At 38.9% G+C, this 21,488-nt stretch overlaps 1 protein-coding gene across 1 annotated transcript in view; it reads right to left on the reverse strand.

Moving 5' to 3' along the window:
- The window catches only part of ERC1 (ELKS/RAB6-interacting/CAST family member 1), a gene marked incomplete at its 3' end in the record, with an annotated part of 160,902 nt that overhangs the window by 108,596 nt on the left and 30,818 nt on the right, over window positions 1-21,488 (reverse strand). Inside the window, exon 2 of the mRNA XM_010185010.1 lies at window positions 1,990-2,406. Within this exon, the coding sequence (XP_010183312.1) occupies window positions 1,990-2,406 (417 nt within the window). The remainder of the gene's footprint in view (window positions 1-1,989; window positions 2,407-21,488) is intronic.

Consider the following 21,488-nt stretch of genomic DNA (forward strand, 5'->3'; position numbering starts at 1 on the left):
AAGTGTGGAACAGTGATAGCAACTCTGAACCAGACCCTGCAGAGCACAGCAACCGGTGCGCAGGGCGTCAGATATGGTCAGCTACAGTTCATCACCATCCCCTGGTTTTCTCCAGGCATGAGACCTGAGTTTCATGCAGACAAGCCTGAGTTCAGTTAGGTCAGTCTAGCTCAGAGCTCAAGGACAGCACACAGGTGCTAACAAAACCCATCTTGATGTGACCCATTTCCATAAGGAGATAATTTGGCATCTCTGCACATGGCACTATGTTTCCAAGGCTAGTAGGGTGCTCAGCTTCAAGGCTGGAACCCACACTGTATCAACAGCTTGAGCTACAAATTACAATATATCCAGCTTACCCTTCTCAATGCATTAGAGCTGGGTGAACAGCAGGGAGTAATTAATTTTAAAACGTTAGATAAACAGCATTTGCACTTTGAAAGTCAGTGAGTCGTCTCCCCCTTCTCCAGGAAATCTTTTACCATAAAGGCTAGGATTAAAATGATAGATGATTTCCAGATATGTGTGAATGACACAAGAATTCTTATCTCTCAACATCTACTCATCAGTAGCAGAAACAAAAGTAACTGCATTCCAACTACACAGCTCCTGCCAGCTTTTCATTTATGTTGCTGGACTTAGAGCAGAAACAAATGGAAGCCATTTGGGGCTCTTCCTGAAATAGATACAAGAGTTGGAACAGAATGATCATTGGTTGCTAAATAAAGGAAAAACTGTAGTGTAGAAACTCTGGAATCATATTATCTTCACTCTAGACACTCAAGAGATTACTGCTCTAAAAAAATAAATCTGGCCTAAATCTGGCTCAGAAATGTAATGAGCTCTAGCTTTCTTATATAAATGCTTGCAAGAGCAAAAGTACCAATGGGTCAGGCCATATGAGTAACATATGAGTAAGAGGTATTAAGAAGTATTTATTTGCTACGCACACTCATATCAAAAAACTTTGTGCCAGACTTTCTTAGAGGGGGGGTGGCTTAAATCTTGTGTATGCATCAGGCTTTCAAAAAAATGCTGAACCACAAAGTAGACATACAATGCCCAAAACAGGTCATTAGATTCACACACACGTATTACACATACATGCACAGCCATCAATTCATGCATTCAATCTACAGATAGATGTAGAACACATATATGATATACAGATATATGTAAAATAATCTTTACGGAAAATCTTATCGCTAGTGAGTACCTGCATGTACATGCATACCTGTGTACATACACAACACACGCTGAATTATTAGCCTGTTAGAAGCTAATATTAGAATAGTTTAGGGGGCTGACTGACAAGAGGAAAATGCATTTTACAATATAAAGAAATTTAATGACACTGGCTACACAAGAATATATTTACTTTCCTTTATTTTTCTAAGATACTTACATTTTATGTAGCCTATATTTTATTACAATTAGTTTAGGACCATTAATAGTGAAGAATGCCTGCCACTGTTCGTTAAGGTGTAAACCAATTTTTTTTTACTCTTCCATCTTCAGAAGGGTGGGTGGAAGGAGTTACTATGCGTGCAGTAGTGTCCCTTTAAGTAATCTTTTTTTTTGCCTGTGCATCCAGGGCAGCTAATAGTTTTATCAAATACCCTTCACAGCAAGAAGACTGTTTCCATGGAAACCGTAGAGCAATCATCCATTACTCCTGCAAAGATTTCTCTCAGCTTTCTTCTAATACAGGTAGCTACTTTCTTGCAAACTAAACACAATGGCAGAATGGATTTTACAGTCTGGGTAACAATTCACCTCCAGAGCTTCAAACGGAGACTATGGGAAAAGTGGGGCCTAATGCACAGGCAGCCATAAGGAAGTTTTAAAACAGGGACACATTCTGGCAAGTCTGCAATGTAAAATACAGCTGATAGAGAAGATGGAAGATTCTTTCCTTACAGCTGTGAAATAGAGAGGAGACAGAGAAGAGCTTAAGATTGGAGATGAACGCAGCATTTGGTCACTTACCTCTCTCAGCATGTTGTTTTCTTTTTCCTTCTGTTCAAGAAGGCTCTCCAAGTGGTGCACGTGCATCTCTGCCTCAGCCAACCGTCTTGTTCGCTCGTGGTCTTCCTCAGTGGCTTTTGCTGACAGGCCTTTACTCTGCAGCATCTCCAGCAGCTTTTTGATGGACTCATCACGCGCATTTAAGGTCTGTTTTTGCGTCTCAATACGCAGTTCCATCTCTTCTAAGGTTTTACGTAGCAGGAAAAGTTCCTTGGCCTGGCGTTCGTGCTCTGCATGGAGTCGCTGGAAGTTTTCCTCTGTCAGCTCTGCCACAAAGGGCTCACTGGTTCTAGTGCTGCTGTCCTGCTGGAACAACTGGTTCAGGTCTCGCTGGATGCGAAGCTCATCTTGGAGAGCCTGGATAGTCATCTGCATATGCTAAAAGAATAAATAAATAAAATCAGAGGATTCCCTCCACTGGAGAAATAAAGACAACTGTATGAGCCACAGCATTCCTCCTGAACAACCAACCCCGAGGAAATCTCAACACTGACACACCAACGTTGTTTTTTGAAGGCAGAATTGAGGTGGAACTGGATTACAGTACAGAAACGTCAAGTCCTTCTGTGCCTGGCAGTGGTTGTTTTCAACTAGAAACCTCTTACTTGGGTGATTCTCCCACTTCCACCAACTTGAGTGAGTCACTGTTTCAAATGGGAAGACATCAGTAGGCATTTGTTGGTAAGTGGAGAGCTTAAAATATTTCTTTTTCCAAATGTTTCCCTACCATATAGGAGAACTCTGCATTATAAGTCCTTGACTAGAATTACTGTCTTGATAAAGCAGAGGGACATATGACTATTAGAATTTATATACAAGCTAATAAAATGCAATCAGCCATGAAGACTCCCAAGGTATTCAGTACTAGCACTACACTTAGCACAGATTTCCCAGTTAACTTACAGAAGGAACTTCAGTATGTCAGGAAGAACTACAACTATAGAAAAATGGATATATGCTGACTGGGGAGAAGGGTCATATCACATAATTTTATGTGTGAGGATTTTACTACAGAACAGAAATTGCCACCCTACAAAGAGAAATGTGAAGTCAATCAAACAATTAGCAGTAATTTGAGGTTGTGCAAGAGAATTAATCCTGTCTCAATGACCACAGATACAGTGGGTTAATATAGTGGAATAATTTAGCAGAAGCTTGCCTAGAAAGAAGTCCTCACTTCATATTTAGATAAACTTTTTTTTTCTTCTCAGAAAGACAGAAGTATTAGGTGAATAACGAAGAATTAACACACTGAACAAAGATCTGATTACCAGGGATGAGATGCATCAACTGATACATTTCTACACCCTTAAGAGTGGCAGACATGCTTACAATTTAGTCTGAATGTGAACAAGTCAGATGGACTGATCCCTGGGGTCTACCTTTATATGAGAAAAAATCAAGTGTGTGCAGTATAGCTTCTTCCAGTATTCACTTGGACTAAAGTCCTAGTTACTTAATACGAGTTATAATCTATTATCGAGCCTGATGCAGGAGACACACACTTAAGGCCTATAATGTAAAGATGGTGCCAAATTACTATGTTTGACATAAATCCAAGTACTTCATTTCACTCAAGTATTTCTCAAAAGAGGAGATTTAAAAAGATGTGGGTTGAAGTATTACTTCAAGAATATATTTATCACAAACGTTATGTAAAATTCCTTGGAGATATTCAAAAGCTGTCTGGAAATGGTCCTGGGCAACTGACTTTAGGTGGCCCCACTTCAGCAGGGGGGTTGGACCAGCTAACTTCCAGAGGGCTCTTCCAACCTACCTGTCGTGTGATTCTACAAACGCAGACAGAAGATGCAGAACTGTTAATGTTTTTGAAACATGAACAGTTAGCTTGGTTGTACAGAATGCTGTATAAAGGCAGTCCAACCCCATTTTCTTCACACAGGTCAGTACTTTAGGCTGAGTATTTCCCCTTCTTTTTGTATTCTGGCCTAAGAAGAGCCTTTCAAAACTAAAGGTGCTGTTTCACAATCAGCTCAACTAAGTCCACACCTGCCTGAAAACCAGCTCCATCAAAACCAAATAAAATGTCTTTCCAGCCAGATCTTTGATCCAGTCGACAGTGTGACTACACCAACGCTGACCCTGGTGCAAAGTAGGGGTGGGAACATGCAGTCAAGGGGCATGGAACCATCCCTTTCTGGTATCAGCATAAACTGAAATCAACTTAAATGCATAGCTTCACGACTGATTTAAGATGCTGTAATTGCCTTTTCTTCTATTTCAATAACACAATATTTGGCAGTTAGTAATTCTGTTAATCTCAAACTACAATTTAGTTTACAGAACCTGTGTGATACCACAGCACAGGTATATTATGGGAGGAGATAATTAATCACTCTGCTCTAAAAGGTACATTGTGTTTATATATTGGTGGATACTCAGATTTATTTTTAAGTCAGCATTTAGCAGTGTAAGAGAAGAAAAGAAATCTCTCAAGGGAGTCAATATGAAGAAAACCTACTGCACCCATGAAAAGGATTGCCTCATCTGTACCTATCCAACACCAATGAAGTCAGTAGGACTACAACAGCAGTAGTAAGAGAATATCCTTAAATTTTGTTAAACAATAACCCCCACTAGATATAACTCTATAATTCCACATACGAGTTATTTCCATTTGTATTTGAGAAGCCCTACTTATCCCCAGCCCAGCTGTGTGTTGTTCCTCCAGCTAACAGACACATTCCCACATGCTTCCACCTGCCTCTCCACATACTGCCTCTTCAGCACTTCCTTTCTCCCAGGCGAGAAAAGAGCTGCTTCTGAACAACCGCATCATCTACCAAATGAAATTACTTCCTCTACTCAGTGTTGTCTCAGAATCAAACTTGGGTTATTTATAAACATCAATGGACTAAATCACCACAACCAAACTCCTGCATTTTTACCATTTGATCTGCTGTGAAATCTCATTACAGGTTACAGAGGCAAACTGTGCCTCAGACACACAGAAACTGTCTCCTCAAAAGATGGAAAAGCCTCCACGAAACTTTTGGGTCAAAGGACTGAAATCTATTATATGATTCAGAAACAGGATGAGAAAAAAAAATACCAGTGAGTAACAGTATTTACATCAGTCTGTTAAGTAAGGACAAGAGAGTTTGGAACACCGATATAAATGGTCAGAAACTCCCTTAAATTCAGTTTCCCAGGAAAAACGAAGAGTGGGGGGTGAAAGAAAGGGTTAGCACTGAGCTTATGAATTACTATCACTGTTCTCTGAACTGCTCAGCTGGGAACAAACTTCACTATGTGCAAGGTAACTGCAAAATATTCCATGGAAAATTGTTCTATGCTTTTGACACCCACTCCTTTCCAACACACAAGATGTATGCAAAATGAGGTCTTTTTCTCTGCTTTCCAAAATTACTATATTCAGAATAATGGAACAATACACTTAAATAGTTGGCATCATAAATGAACGACTTTTTCAGTTAACGTAGCTTGTCTTCTATATAGTTGCAAAGAATACATTCTTTGCCCTCTGAAGGAGCAGGCAAGTCTTAGCAGCTCCTCAGCCACTTCTTAGGCTTCACTTTTGAATCCATGACTATCCCAGAAAGGCAAAATATTTTCCAAGTTCATGCCATACTAGCCACTGATGCTTAATCCTATCTCTAGGACCTGACTTGAGACCTCAATCAAACTTGAAAAAGTACTGTTGAACTCATCTTATCTAGAAACAAACAAGTAAAAAACTTTTAATACCACTGATCTTCATTACATCACACTCTGCTGAACAAGTACCAACCAGGCTTTTCTTAAATAGTTCAGTAAAGGTAATACAATTAAAGTAAAAGCAATTATGCTGAAATTGTACTTTGCTTGAAGCTTATTTGCTTATTATTGCTCTTATTTCAGACCTTGACGATTCTCTGGTTTTTTCCAGGCAATGAAAACTGGTCTTTAAGCCTTACTGCAAATTATAACTACACCTGCAAATCACAAAGATATTTTTGTGAGCACAGTTCTCTAGTAAGTCTCTTGCTTGTTATGCCCAATTTACTTTTCTCTTGACAGAGTCAGTCCTTTTCAGGCCCAACTCAAACCTAAACCCTAAAAAGGCAAGGTGCAAACATAACCTCTTACCAGGTGTTCCTCTGCTTGAATTACTTCCGTGGGGCAACTTAAAGTTTGTTAACTGGCCTCTATGCAGGGACATCATCCAGCAGCACAATATTTACGTCTGTAAGTAGCAGAACATGATTCAGACTTCGCTTCCACCCAATGGGATTCAAACTCATGTGTCCCACACCTTGGCAGATTGGTTAGATGAGTTACCAATGTACAGTACGACTACAGCCAATGATACAGGAGTTCCTTCTGTCTGGTTCACAAAGCAGTCCTGTTGTTGCAGTCCTAGGATAATGCAACGTATCTATTGCTATACTGGTGGGTTTGGGAACCTGGCTGCTCTTTTTGTTTTGTTTCTCCCTGCTGAAGCTTTTCCATTTTGCATGAAACATTTAAAGATTCGGTAGACCTGACAGAAAACACTAAAGAGAGCATAGCTTCTTGTTCTAATTGGTAAACACTTAAGAACATAAAGACCTGAACAGCAGTACTTCCAATTAACTTAAATGTTTATCATCTTACCATTCCAAAGCAAGTCAGAGATGTGCATTTTAACACAGTCAAGAAGAAAAAGGAATTTGATACTCTACAGCAAAGACCTGTATTCTAACTCGACATTTTAGATCAAAAGGAGGCACCCATGCTACTAGCATGATTTTGAAAGAATGGATTAAATTGTGACATGCTTTTAAAGAAAGGATTTCCACACTCATCTTTGCAAGACAGAGCTTGACCTACCAAGCAGTAGGTGTTTAAGATTCCAATATGCACTTGTCCGTCTGTTTTTGGTTGCCTGGTTTAGACTATACACACTACAGATAATGTCTTTGTAACTGCTGTAATCAGATACATAACTCATTCCATACTTTATTCAAGAAGCCTAAGTGTCTAAATTAGAGCTGCGGGTTCTGCAACAGAGGCAAGGCACCCAGGCACTCAACATTTCTGTACCTCTCCTTAATCTTCTGGATTTAATTCTAAGGAGGTTAACCAGGGAAATTACTTTAATTTTTGAAATTCCAAGAAAAAATTCAGTACGTTCAAGAGATGTCTGTCAACAATCAGCAAAAAGAAGAGAACCACCTGCTCTTTCTCAGCAACAAGGGAAAACATAACACACAATTATATGACACTGTGTCACAGAAATGTGTCACAATGTGGTGGGAAGCACTGTTACATTCTGCGACACTCAATGATTTTTAAAAATGTTTCCTCTTACACTGGGAGAACATTGAAGACTCAAGAGAATATGGGGCAATGGAGAGGATGGGGAGAAAAAGAGAGGTCCTACTAGAACACTTAGTGGTGCAGAGATAAAGGTTCCAGCTCTTACTCATCATCTTCACGCATCCCCAGTGAGGCTCTAGTCAGCAGACAACGAACTCTCCTTGGGCGGATCTCTAAGAAGATATTCTTAGAGAAGGGACTGAGAGAGATTCTGTACAAATATCTGAGTATCGGATATTAAACCTACATCTCTCACATCCCAGTGCCATAAAGAGAAGATTAATTTCAGCTCAAGGTCTTCGCCTGAATTAGTCAAGAGGACTCTTAGCATCTTCCAGTAAGCATCCCTGACCAAGTCTATTTCCTGCTCAGGGTTGAACTCATCTCACTCTTCTCTAATTTTTAATCGGAAATTCCACTCCAGAAGGAAGATTTTTTCTTCCTAACAAAAGTTTTGCTGAAATTAGCAGATTCAATAAGTTTCTTATAAAAATATTATTGACAAACTTAGCTACTGAGAATTTCCTGATTACTTCTACTGTAACCCAAAACACCAGTACATCCTGTACTGAATGACAGCTTTATGATGTACATGTGTTTGGCAGTTTTCTGCAAATCTGCTCAGTGATCAAGCTGTTCTTCATGTAGAAAACAGTGCATGGAAAGACATAGGAGAGGTTTCAATTTTTAAAACATAGCGCATATTTCTGTATTTACTTTTCAAGATGCAACCCAGAAATGCAGAAAACTTAGAGATAGATGTAATGTGTTAATCGACCAAAAACCAGGTTTCTGAAGAAAATAGTTTACAGCTGATCTCTTATTCAGCCAACTATTTTTCAAGTTGGCAAGAAGAGAGAAGATTTCAGCTACAAAAGCCCTTTCAGGTCTGATACAGATGTACTTGTAGTACCTACAGACACTGCCTGACTTTTCTCTTTAGATCATCATGACTACAATGCTACTACTCTGGAAAGATACAATAATTATGATATTTTTAATGTCAGAAGGACAATTCAGAAAGGTCTACCCTCAAAAGAACAGCACCAGAAAACAACAGAACTCACACGTGCTTTTCTTGCCAGCAAATCATCATGCACAATCCCGAACTTTTGCATTATGGCAATTCTTCTCATGGTCTTCACAAAGAAAGCGTTTCAAACATTTGCAAGAGGATGAACCACATTAAGCTCAAAAGAGATCCCATGCCAAATACTAGCAGAGGATTTGGTCATGATGGGAAATCATTTTCTCCCATTCTCAAAGAGTTAACCTTTTGGCAGGGTTTCTGGGAAATAGATTGTGCTGAATGCACGGCAGAAGCAAAGGCCTGGCTGTGTGAGGGAGTCCCTGCTGACATTCAGCTGCAGCCCACGCAAAGGAACTGAAAAAAGGGCTCATGTCAGGTGTCCAGCAGGGCTGCGATGAAACAGAACTTGCTGATTCCAGAAATTCTACATATTCCCTGCAAGATGGATCAGGGGCTTCAAAAACCTTATTTGAATGGAAATGAATGGGTCATTCTTATGACGATGGGCTTAGATACAAAATTCACCTACGATTTTATTAGGATTTAATTTGGGAGAGACAAAGAAAGAGACTTGCATCTTAAAGGGAACTATATGTTCCATTATCTCTGAGACAGCAGAAGGGCAAGATGGTAAAAAAGCGTTAAAGAGCTTAAGTTGTCAGTAATACAATTGTCAGCTGAACCAGACTCACACAAAATGACTCATTTGGTTTAGGGGGGCAGTGTGCAGCAGCCTAATTCCTTCATCCCTGTCTGTACAAAAACACCTACAAGCAAACCAGTAGGAATGAATTTAAACTCCTGAAGTAAGCAGATCAGAAACAACCTAATAAACCTGCAGCCACAGGAGAACCAGAATTGCAATGCAATCACCTCATACTAAGTGTACAGGTACATGCATAAAAAAGGCTGTGAGGTAAAAGAGAATAAATAACACCAGTTATTCAGTAATAAATGTCTATATGAAGGATTTTACCTATGGTAAACATGAAACAGCTTCTTTTATGAAGAAAAAAATGTAAGCTATTTATATTTTTGAGGAATAAAAGCATGTATATGGGCAGTTTCTATACCTGAAGGAATTTGCTCACTTGCTTGTGTGATAAGAATAAAAATCCTGATTAAGTGCAGGTAAACCTAATAAACTTCCCAAAACCATCAGTCATCTATCAGTTTTTGAACTATGAATATAATTCTGACAGTCTTCGGGCTTCCTAAGGGATGAACTTATTTGAGCTCTGTGGCAGGGATCACAAATGGTCTAGCAGGCAACAGCAGACAAAAGAAAATTATTTTTGAAACCACACCAGTTAGTCCCAGTCATCATGTGTCTAAATTTCCAAAGGTACATCTACGTTAGTAGCTTAGCGTGCTTCAAAAGCTTTTGCTCATGCAAATCTTCCTAGCCTCTACAATTCACATGCTTTGAGTGTAGGCATGCTACGATCCTAGAGTGCAGAAACTGGATTCTTTTAAGTGCCCCTCATCTCTCTTGAGAACAGGCATTTTGGGATTAGGGCAAATGTTCAGAATCTCTCATCAAAATTGCTAATTTCCATACTGTTTTAACCTCCCTTTCCCACTAGGCTGTGCAAATTGGGTTAGCATTACAGTACTTAACTATCATGTTTTATTTATATACAAATATGAGCTTTGATTATTTGCTCTTATGCTGCTAAAGAAACAAGAGCCCTTGCACATACACAGTTTCACACACTGCAATAAGATAATCCTTTACAGTTTCTGTCTCCCCTGTCTGGCAAGCATAAACTTCTTTTGTCACAGATAAAATGGATCCTCCTCTCCCTTTTCTGTACAAAAAACAAAACAACAAAACCAACACACGAACACCAGAGTGATCCGTAGCCAGGCCAGTCATGACAGAACTTGTAGAACTGGATCTTATGTGATTCTGCACATGTGTGCAACACACCCGATTTCATCCATGGTACAGATTACTTCTAAACACTGCGTCCATGGAATAGGTGCTTAAGAGCCAAATTTGGTTTCTGTGAATCTCTCATCCCATGGAAGTAATTTGGAATCATTATGGTACTTGATGGAAGGAGAATTTAAACATTTAGATACATATAAATGTCTCATATTTTCAAATTAATAGTATCTATATGAAACATGACTCATTTCGTTAATAGATTAGGAGCTTTTCTGCAAAAACATATTCTTATTAGCCACCTCTTTTAGGGAGGTCAGCAAATGTATCTTTGCATTAGCTGATACAAGGAATCAATCCAAGATAAAAGGTGCTCAGCACAGCAACACTGTGCTCTAAAAAGGAAAAATAGCTGATAATGAAAGAGTACTACATGAAAAACTGATGCACAAGAAAGCTGTTGACTACTTTATCCACATCTCCCTTCCCTTGTCAATCCTCCCACACACATACAAATGCAAACCTTCTCCTATATTAGTTGGTGTGGAGAGATTGCAGCAGAAATCTCAATGCATACACGTATGGGTCCCACGATTATTTTGACCAAAATATTTTTAATAACTGCATCTGTATGCATAAATCCTACACCTCTCATTTAAGGGTATCAAATACTGAGCAGGTGTGATCTTTAAAGCTTTTTGAATACTTCAAGCTTGTGACTGCTGAGGACTAAAGAAACAAATGCAAGGTAGGCTGTGATATGTAAATTGCAAGTATTTCAAATAACTGTTTTAATAGAAAACAGTAAGCTTTTCAACTTCTGCTTGCCCACAGCAACACAACACTTTGTTCTTCTTGTCAATCTGGAACATGGCATAGTGGCAATTTACCTGCAAGCAACAGTGGAAGATCTCATGAGTTAACCAATGCTCAGAGACCATGGACTGATGACTCACAGCAGTGAGTGCTCTTCCCAAACGTACGCCTCCAGAAATTGAGTTATTGTCCAGATAAGATATCAAGAGCTCAATATTCGGCTGCTCAGCTGAGGAAATATAATATTTGCTAGCCCAATCAGACTTAATTACAAAACCTGGAAAATGGCTCACCAGCAATATGAAAACACTAAAATTTACTGGTGTTTTATTTGGTGGCTTTTTAAAGACATTTTCTCGAGCAAGAAAAGCATCAGATGACCAGATAGGGCCACAAACGTGAGAAGACCGCATGAAGGACTTGACCCTGTCAAATAATGGACCATGTGACATTCAGGATCTCATAAATAACATATGGCTGTACTGTGACACATGGAAACTCCTTGCCAATGAAATCTTTACACAATGTTCAACCAAGACAGGGAGCTAACCAACAGCAAAAGCTAGCTGCTGCCTCTCAGTCGCACTGTGCAGGATAAGGCTTTGCCAGCCTGTTTATAATTTTCCTTGTGCTGATTAGATGGTAAACTTGCAAGGCAAAAGTCATCTTAGGAAGATGACTACAGAGTGCAGAGACCCTGTATGCCCAACATCTCATCCCACCGTTTCACAAGAAGATAGGATCAATTTGGCTATGTCATGGTAACACTTCCATTCTTGTTTTACTTGTTCAGTCTCTCCAATATTCCTTCCTAACTGCTTTCTATCCTATACATAATTGTAAGCATTGCATCTTCTCACACTTGCCATATTATCAATTCTTCAGGGATAGTAAGACAAGTTTCCTGGAAAAGCATTTGCACGTGGTTTTCTTGTTTTAAGCCACAATAAGGAACAACTGCAGATTTTCATACTCAATAGGCCCAAAATCCAAAAAGCCTAAAATGACAGTGGAAACAAGAACAGTACCCAGGTACACCATCAGCCACTGTAGAGGACTATAATTTGTGCAGAGCTATATATAGAATATATATATAGAAAAAAAACCCAACATCATTCATTGTCCCTTTTTGAAGCAAGAAGTACGGTCTTTTTTAGAGTTATCAACGCACAGCAGTCATCCACAATGGTAGCAAACATTTTAAGTCTATCTTGCAAGACTAGACCATGAAGTTCCCACAATCAAAGCAAGTTCTTGCCAAATGGAAGATATGCATCCCTTCCATCTTCATAACTTTTCTTGTTTTCTTTGAAGTGCAAGGAGGGACAAAATAGAAATCCATGTGTAAAAAAAATTTACTACAGCAGCCACCACCAGTGAGACTCAACTAAGCCTTTTCAAACCTGTGGCTTTTTGACATAATACATGTTATCTTCTCAGCTCTCTGCCATAAAATATTGGCTACACTTCACAAAGGAACAGACTTGAAAATGTTCATTTCTGGATATGTCAAGTCTCTTATGCAGAGTATGTTTTGGGAAGACAGGCATATCAAATGTGTTACTGGAATTTCAGGATAAATTTAGAATATGGCTGCAGAAATCATTGTCCCTGTGAAAGAACATAAAAAAACCTCTGATCAAAATGTTCTGGCAATTACTCTCAGGCTGAAATGACAGCAGCACCTTTGACAGCAAAGCAGAACAGCACATTGCATTAAGTTCTAAAGGAGCTTTCTGCGACCTTGAAGAGGCAATGTAATACCCCCTTAAGGGAGTTCAAGAGGTAAGTGGCAGGAAAGCATGAAGAGGAACTCGGACAGCTCTGGAAATGAGGAGACCTAGCATAACGTACCTGAGTAGGAGCCATTCACATTTCTGGTAGATGCACCATGATAGTGAGAGATGTTAGGCTCACATGCTTCTTTGGAAGTACAAAGTCAGGGATTTTCATTATGAAAATCTTAAGGAGAGCCTAGAATGGCATGAAAATACCTAAATAGAAAAGGTTTCCCATTCAGAAGAGTGGTTCTTCCCTGCAGATATATTTCTGCTAGGTATAAGAACTTTCAAAGCAAGAGGCAATTCCCTCAGCAGCAGTGCTCAGCCACCCAACACTCAAGCCATCAGGTGCAGTAAGCTGGGTTCTCAGTATGCATCAGAAACACATCTGATCAGAATGTGAATCAGACAAGCTGAAATGGGTACCTGCAAAAGGACTGACAGCTAGAACATCCTTTGTCAGGGAAAAGCTTTAATAGTGTCCTGTCAAACCTTGCACATCACTCTAGGAATCGAGGGAACAGATAGAAGAACATAAAGGAGATCGGAGTTCATTGCAATCAATCTAAAACGATCTACCGCAGAATAGTCTTGCATTGCCCATAGATCAAAATGGACAGTTGGTATAGACTGTGTCGGTAACATCATTTAGGGTAAATCTCTCACTGAACAAATGCTGGCTCTTAATAAATCTTTTCAGGAACTATTTACTCATGAATCATTTCTGCATGGTCATTCAAGCAGCATGTCATGCTGTTAGGCTTCTTGAAGAGCAATGACTGAACTCCCTTGCTTCTTCATACACCAGACTGAGAACACATAACTGTTCAAGATCTGCAAAAATAGAGATAAAATGGACAGAAATGCTTTACAATACAGTCTTTCGGTTCTGACTCTAGTGCATTTATGTAAATCATCTTGTACCCAAGTGTTCTGCATTTAGAAATTATTCAGAGAAGCATCTTAATCTGCTGCTGCATCTGTACGAACAACTGTCAAGACAGAAAGGAGAATGGAATTCCTTGTTGTGAGATGGGGGTGTCAATCCACCAACTCTAGCAAGAGCTTAAGTGTAGCACAAGTGCCTGAACACAGATATTAATCTCAGAGCTACATGTTTCGTAACAGTCGGTTAATTCAGAACTACAAAAAAAATTGAAAAGGGCTTGTAGCACTGAAAATCTGAAAAGCTCCTCTCTCTAGTGTGACATATTTTATTTCAGGGAAACAGAACATGGTGGCTTCTGAAGCCCCAAACTCTCCTCATTTGTTGGGTACGTTCTGGGACCTAGAATGAATTAAGGAAGGGACTCCCTCTCTTTAATCCATCTCAACGCAAGGCTGAAGAGCTAAAGGCGATACTTACTTAAATGCAAAGTTTAAGGCACGCTTCAGAACAACTTGCACTGCTTTCCTTGAGAAATAATCCCATACACCTCCTCTCTCCGCCACCACTTTCTTGCAGCTTTTGCAGACAGTACTCATTAGCCAGGATACAGATCAAAAGTTAAATACAAGTTAAATGCAGCATAGTTTAGCTCTTTTTTTCAGTCAGACAAATGGATGCCTAGATGAGCTTTACCAGGCAGAAGACATGCACACCTAATCAACACAGAAACCCTGAGCACCCCACAATCCTGAATTTCATCATCCTTGCATTCCTTTTAGATTTCACCAAACATTAGCCTATATTTTACTCATCATTAAGACAGTCTGTTGGTAATAGTGCTTTGAGATACTTCTGCTGTGGAGATTGTCAGTAGACAATTTACAAACTCAGAACTGAAATGAAGCGCCCCAAATTCTTGAAGATTCACAGTTATTTCTTCCCTCTGACCAGATCCTCAAGGCACCTCACCTAACCTACTAGGACAAACCTATCCTGATCTAGAAAGATAAATTCCAGATTTCCTCATAGTCCTATTAACGGAGCTGGAGTCGATATGTTTAATTTCCAATAGCTATTTCTGACGAGCATTGACCACATATGTTCCTAAACTTTCAGGGCTTTTGGTATTGGTGCTGGGGAAAAACTGGTTTTGTTTTGATCTTTTTTAGAAACTCCTCTTCACAAACACGTTCTTCTTGGAGAACAAGATATTAGAGAACAACCTTTGGTTTGTTTGATGTGCTTTGCTACTGAAAGTAGACAACGCCTATCTGTCATCCTGTTCTGCCACAGACTGATTGATTGATTGCTGTTTACATCTATATGCCCAAACAAAAAAATTTAGAATATTTTTCTAAACAGGTAACTGCCTACATAATAGCTAGCATCAGTGCCAAACTCCAACTGACAGGAAGGCAAACAGCGAATCTATGGTTTAGGATTATCTTCTGGTCAGTCCCTAGCTATTACATAGAGGGAGTCAGTCAAGCTGGATGGAAAATCCTTCCTCAGAAAGCACATTTCTCTCACCAGTTTCCAGAGTTGCGGGGCTAATGTTGCAGAGGAGGCAGTGCTGAACCTCGAAAATGTCACTCTGGCATCTAGGATTAAATTCCCAGAATCTCATTCTCAGAAAAGCAGGAGCTACACACTAGTCCAACAAATGCAAAGCAGAAATCCATCACACCCCCAGATCTGTCTCTGTTTCTAGCTATGTACATGAAAGATTTCTAAAATTTTGTCTTTTTCTAACATTTATTACAATTCATATGAATTTCACAAAATAACACTTTTTTATGTCTGTACTTCAAGTTTCATAGATTATGTACCTTAGTCATATCATTCTTTTTAACTCAGCTGCATCCCTACATCACAATATAAAAGCAACTTTTAAAGTTCAGCATTCCACTGCAGGAATGGTTTTGGGGTTGAATTTTTCTGGTCAGAGTAAGTTGTTCAATTTTTTTATTCTGATTTTGTTTTCTGAGGAAAAAAATCATCAAAAATCCTGATATACAATATTCAATAAATGTAAAAGATATCTCATCACATTATACACTACTCTGAAAATTAAACTCCACTGTTTGGTTAGTTTTACAAGAAAAGGACAGAGCAGCTTCTCTTGCTTAACAAACCATGAACAATTCAAGAAAAAAAATAGTGGCAATTTAACTGTTTTAATTTAAGTGATAGCAATTGAAAAAATAGCCAGTTATTAAATGGCTTCAAATGGTGTATTATGCAGAGCAGGTGAACAAAAAAGCTTTTTAAAAAAATCACTACTTGAACTAGTGAAGAGTGATTTATAAATGGAAATCACAGCTACTGTTAGAAGAATGGAATGTGTAAGAGGGGACTAAAACCATAGAAATGTAACCTTTCCTTAGTCAAGATTAAAATAAAACCATTTTTTAAAAAAGCTCTGGAGAACAGCTAAGCAAAAGACAATCATATTTCTATTAGTCAAAAGTCACAGTCATATCACTTTCCCATCATTGCTTTCCTCGAATCTGGATTATCAACCCTTCAGGCAGCAAATGTCATTTTGATGCATGCACTGGTACAACCACCAGAATAATACAAAACCAACCCTTAAACACAGCCACCATGTAAATAGTGAATCAAACTATTAAAGCAGAAAAGGACTGAGCAATAAATAATGAATGAATAAAGGCTTTCACAAAAGCATTACCGTTCTCATGGTCTAAAGGTCTGAGCACAAGATTTGTAAGGAGAGGTGATAACTTTACCAGCTGATAAACAAAAGCAACATTCAGCACATAGGTCCTTCTTTAGGCTTTGTTCTTCTTCTGTTAGATCTTTGAAAGCATATAGAAGCAAATAACAAACACAGTGAATTTACCTTGATTAGGTACTTTAAAAAACAGTATTTTATCTAGTCTATGATTTTTTAAATTCAGTACTGGTTTACTGCTTATGATGTTTTTTCCCATGTCATGCCCACAGCTCTCTCCTCACTATCCCACAGATAATTCTGTCTCACAGGAGTTAGTTACCATAATGAACTCACTCCGTAACATCCCCCCTCCCTTACCTACAGCTTCCAGCCAGAAACTGCGTAGCATTACTCAGTGCAAAATTTCTCAATTTGTTCTCAGCTTGAAAGGTGCTGCCTCTGTTCCTTTTCCTCCAAAAAAAAGAGGTTTTGAGTTCAAAAGTTTATCTGCTCTTCTCATGGCTACGTCATTTAATCTAGCATGACATTTTGTTTCTCTCAAGCCTTGCTGTGGTAATCACACTCTCCTTGGAGATGTATTTTCCCCTCATGAAAGGGGAAGGCATTGTCATACAAATCATCAGAATATATTATCGTACCCCCAAAAAGTTGTACTACAGTAACACAGACATGAGCAGTACAACTTTAGGACAATCTCTAGCATCTGTTTTAAAGTAAATACAATAGTTCAAGGCTGTTGCTAATACAAAGTTTCCTTCTGGAAAAAAAAAAACCTTGAAACAAACCTGTGTATTAGTAATATAATAATAAAGTCACACTTAGGCATACTGACACCTAGACACTGAGCATACCTTAATGTTCCCAGAAGACAGCTCACTAGCCTGGAACATTTGATAATTTATTTTGGGGAAGAACTTAACCCTCAAAATCTATTTGCATCACTCTCCTTGCAGCAGAAGCACCCATGAGTCACTGTTGACACCCGGCAGTGGTGTGATACAATAACCTTCCTGTGCTCCTCCACTGCGAGGACTGGCAGTGACTCACTCACAAGTTCACTCAGGCCAAGATTTCCCGTGATGCCGGCTTCTGTGCACACCACGTCTCCAGCAGCCCTGCTCACCCTCTTTCAGCTTCACACATCCAATATCCACAGCCAGGTATGAAAGGTGATGCCCTGTATCCTGCCTCAAATTAAAAAAGCAACTGCATTTATTTAACCCGAACAAAGGCTTTGGCTACATTCTAATACTACGAAAACAAAGGGAGAATGTGATTCAAAGCTTCAAAAAGACTAAGACGTGTATGGATACTCTTATTTCTCTTTTTTCACAGCAAAATCTGTACTACACACCATAGTTCAAAAGATAAGCAGATGTTTTAACCAACTGCATTTAAGGTTTTCACTGGAAAAGTTTCAAGGAGTTTAAACTTCTTATTAGTTTGTCTGCTCTAAGGACATTTTCAGTTATAGGAATATATGATGAACAATAAGTCACTAAAAATAAACAACTATGCTGTTACAATGTCTTAAATGAAAAAGCAAGGATTCTTATAAGTGATTTTAGGAGAAAAAAATACAATTATCCAAAATTAGTCAGACAGAAAAATTTCCTTTATTTCTTATGAAAAAAGTAAGATAAGAATCTCGACTCCCTCACAACCAACAAATGGTTGATTTAATTATGTAAAATAAATAGATAACAGCTAAGTAATGAATCCAAAGCTGAAGCAATGACTCCATTGAACCACTGAATCCATTTATTCACTTCCATAGCAGAGTTCAGAAGGCAACACTAAAGCTTATGAAGAAAGCATTTCCTGGCTCAAAATACAAATAATAAAACTAAAAATAATTTTAATAAGCCATTTTTTAATAAATTCATGTAGGAAAAAATGCAAAGAATTATTTAGTAAAAACATAAAGTTTAAGAAATTGAACAGACGCATTTGGAACTGTAGAAGCAGCTGCCTTACATGAGGAAAGGTACTCAATATCCTCACTTCCTGCCTGCCTACCAAACCTTAAGAAACAAAGTCCTGCATATATATGTTTTAGCCTCATATATTATAGAAGCATTTGTAATACAAGCACAATGTCCATATATAAGCAGTAATGTATAGCTATACCTCAAAGGAACAAAAAAGTGGAGAAAAAGCCAAAGGTTTATAAGCCACTTTCTTGATTTCAGTATCAAAATGAACTCTAGAAACCATAGATAAAGCTCCTTAAAGAACAGAAGGATTCTCTTATGGGGAGTAGTGAAAGAAGTTCCCACACAGGTCCAGAAAGGATGAAAATAGTATTTCCAACGCTTTTTCCAAGGATCTCGATTATACTGGAAGATCAACAAGAAACGTTAGCCTCACACCGGACTTCCCAATTCTGCCTGGTCTAGAAGCTTCCCTGAAGAAATCTCCTCACCCTTAGTCCCTACCATCCTTGCACAGATTTCAGTGACCCCTCTTTTACTTACAATGAGTGTAGTAACTACACAATGTGGTCAGTAAGAACAGAAACAGCCAGATCAAATGTTTCCATCCATTTACAGGAGAATGACCCACGAAAACTGCCTACAGGCAGTTTAAGAGAAGAAACATCGTAACTCTCAAAGCTGAACCCCTAGTTGAGTGTCTGATGAGCACCAAGACACAGTGCGTTCAAGACAGAAGAATTCCTCTACCTGACTCTGTTCTGTCAGGGAAGAGGTAAAAGCTAAAATACTCTGCCACTCCTTGCCAGGAAAACTGTATCAATACTAAAATTTTTCTTTAATATCTATGCCTTTTACTAGTAGGAACTTTCTTGTGCTCCTTGCCAAGGCAGCCCTGCATGTAAAGTTTAAGAGATGACTAATCACTATTAGCAATTTTCTGCACTGATGTACTGTCTAGGCAGAGACCATTAACCCTAAGAGAATCTCATAAGTACATGACCAATCCCTCCATTGTCAATACTTGTTTTATGAAGGACCTCCACTCTCCTCCCAGCCACCACTGGACAGATAAACAGAGGAAGACCATAACCTTGGTTAGTCTATTGTTAATATTTGTTTCACGATCCATTGTGAGTTTGTCACTGACTTGTGGTATCCACAAATTAACAGTACAAGATGATGACTTCTTTAGAAGAAAAATATCAAAGGTTATTTATTTACTCCAAGCCTACTGGTATTTCATAGCTGAATTCCATCTAGATGGTAGTCAAGAGTCAGTAATCAGCTACATTCATTTAGTATGATTTAGATATTTGTATCAAATACATTTGCTAATGAATACATTGAATTAAAAAAGTAGTCAGAGCATGGAGACACTTCCCAGGTGCTAAATCTCCAAAATATATGTAGGGAGGAGTACCTCTTACTGAGTCAATCAGTTGATCAACCAATCCAGAACAAGAGACAACATCTGGTCTAAAAAGCAACACTTACATCCTCAGGAAAATGAATGGTGCTTATTTTAGTTAGAGCAGTAGAACTTATTTAGATGTTCTAAATAAATTTCTGAATGAAAAAATTAGCAAAGGGAAAATTTCAAGCTGTCTGGACAGCACAGGAGACTTCAACAAGGCAATCAATTATAGAAACTAATGCTACATAAAGATGAATTTCTCCTTCGTGCATGCAAACTGAGGCATCAGGTATGCAGAGACAAACCACCCGATGAAGCACATCGCACCAAGAGGTGGGTATTCAGCCTAAGAAGGTTTCTGTTCTGATTCTGTGTGTTGTCTTTCATAAGCCATTTATAATGATGTTATTTCACAACACAGCACTGAAGAACCTATCATACAGAGTAGGACCTTCTGAATAACAGAACTGACCAGAAACCCAGGAAAAGCCTTATCACTTGATGTTACCACTAATATATGTATGCTTTCCTATCAGTCATAAACAGTAAAGGAGGAGCCTCTCTGGAATTCTGAGGCAATCCTACTGTAATCTTGAGTAAACACGCTATGAAATGCAGATGTTCCACCTTTGGCCAGATTTCCTGCACTCCGAGTTCCTGAAAAGGAAAGTTGTTCATAAAAGCAATAGTCAAGACGTCTGCATGAAGAGATGAAGGTTCCAAACCCATGAGTACCTCAGTCATGCCAATACAGCTGAAATCACATCAGAAACAACCTGCATTACCTTCTGCAACACCCTAGGGGCCTCCATAAGATAAGATACCTTAGCTGGCCAGCCCTACAGAACAGAGAAACTCCAGACAACCCTGGAAATAGACTTGCTGTGGAGCAGAAGAATCAACATTATTCAACTTCAAGAGGCTTATCTTAGGTCCTTCCCAAATGCCTAATGGGAAAAGGGAAAAGAAAAAAAAAGCAGCCAGTAACTGTGTCCTGAATGCCTCAGTCATGATGTATCATCTACAATGTCTTATCATACAAGTAGAACAGCCAATGTTCCTTGCCAGCAGACTGCTAACCTCTAGTTCCAATTACAGATATGTTAGGAACCAGTGAACCTCCAAGTGTTGTAAGAGGGGGAATTTGAATTTTCTTTATTTACTGAAATTGTTTGTCATACTGAAACTGTCATGTTAGGACACCACCTGCAACTGATGCCTTATAACAGCGAGAAACCCATGGCATGTCTTCCAAAACCCTTGTGCCTAGAGAACATTCATGCAAGGCAAGCATCTTTAGCCAAGCAAGTCTCAAGTAATATGACCTGACCAGGCAGGAGGTCAAATTGCCTGTTTCTTTGACACCAGTAAAAAGCAGCATTCTTTTACAGGATGTACAATGTGATTCTGACTGTGTGGTACTTCTATAGACTGACAGGAGGGGTCCATTGAAAGGGAGAGTGAGAAAGAAGCAGGGTGTTACATGCATGACTCTCAGTATCCAGCAAACAGGAATCCAAGATAAAGGCATTTCAGCCAGACAAATGACTAACCAAAAGTGACTATGAAAGAAGGACAGAGATTGAGACAAAATGAACACTCAAAACATGTCAATGAGAGATCTCAAACTGAGCAAGTGACCGAGTTGTAACTGGTAGCCTGCATATAAAGATCATTAAAAA

The sequence above is a fragment of the Mesitornis unicolor genome, unplaced genomic scaffold, assembly GCF_000695765.1.
Source record: "Mesitornis unicolor isolate BGI_N332 unplaced genomic scaffold, ASM69576v1 scaffold3925, whole genome shotgun sequence".
Taxonomy (NCBI): Eukaryota; Metazoa; Chordata; class Aves; order Mesitornithiformes; family Mesitornithidae; genus Mesitornis; species Mesitornis unicolor.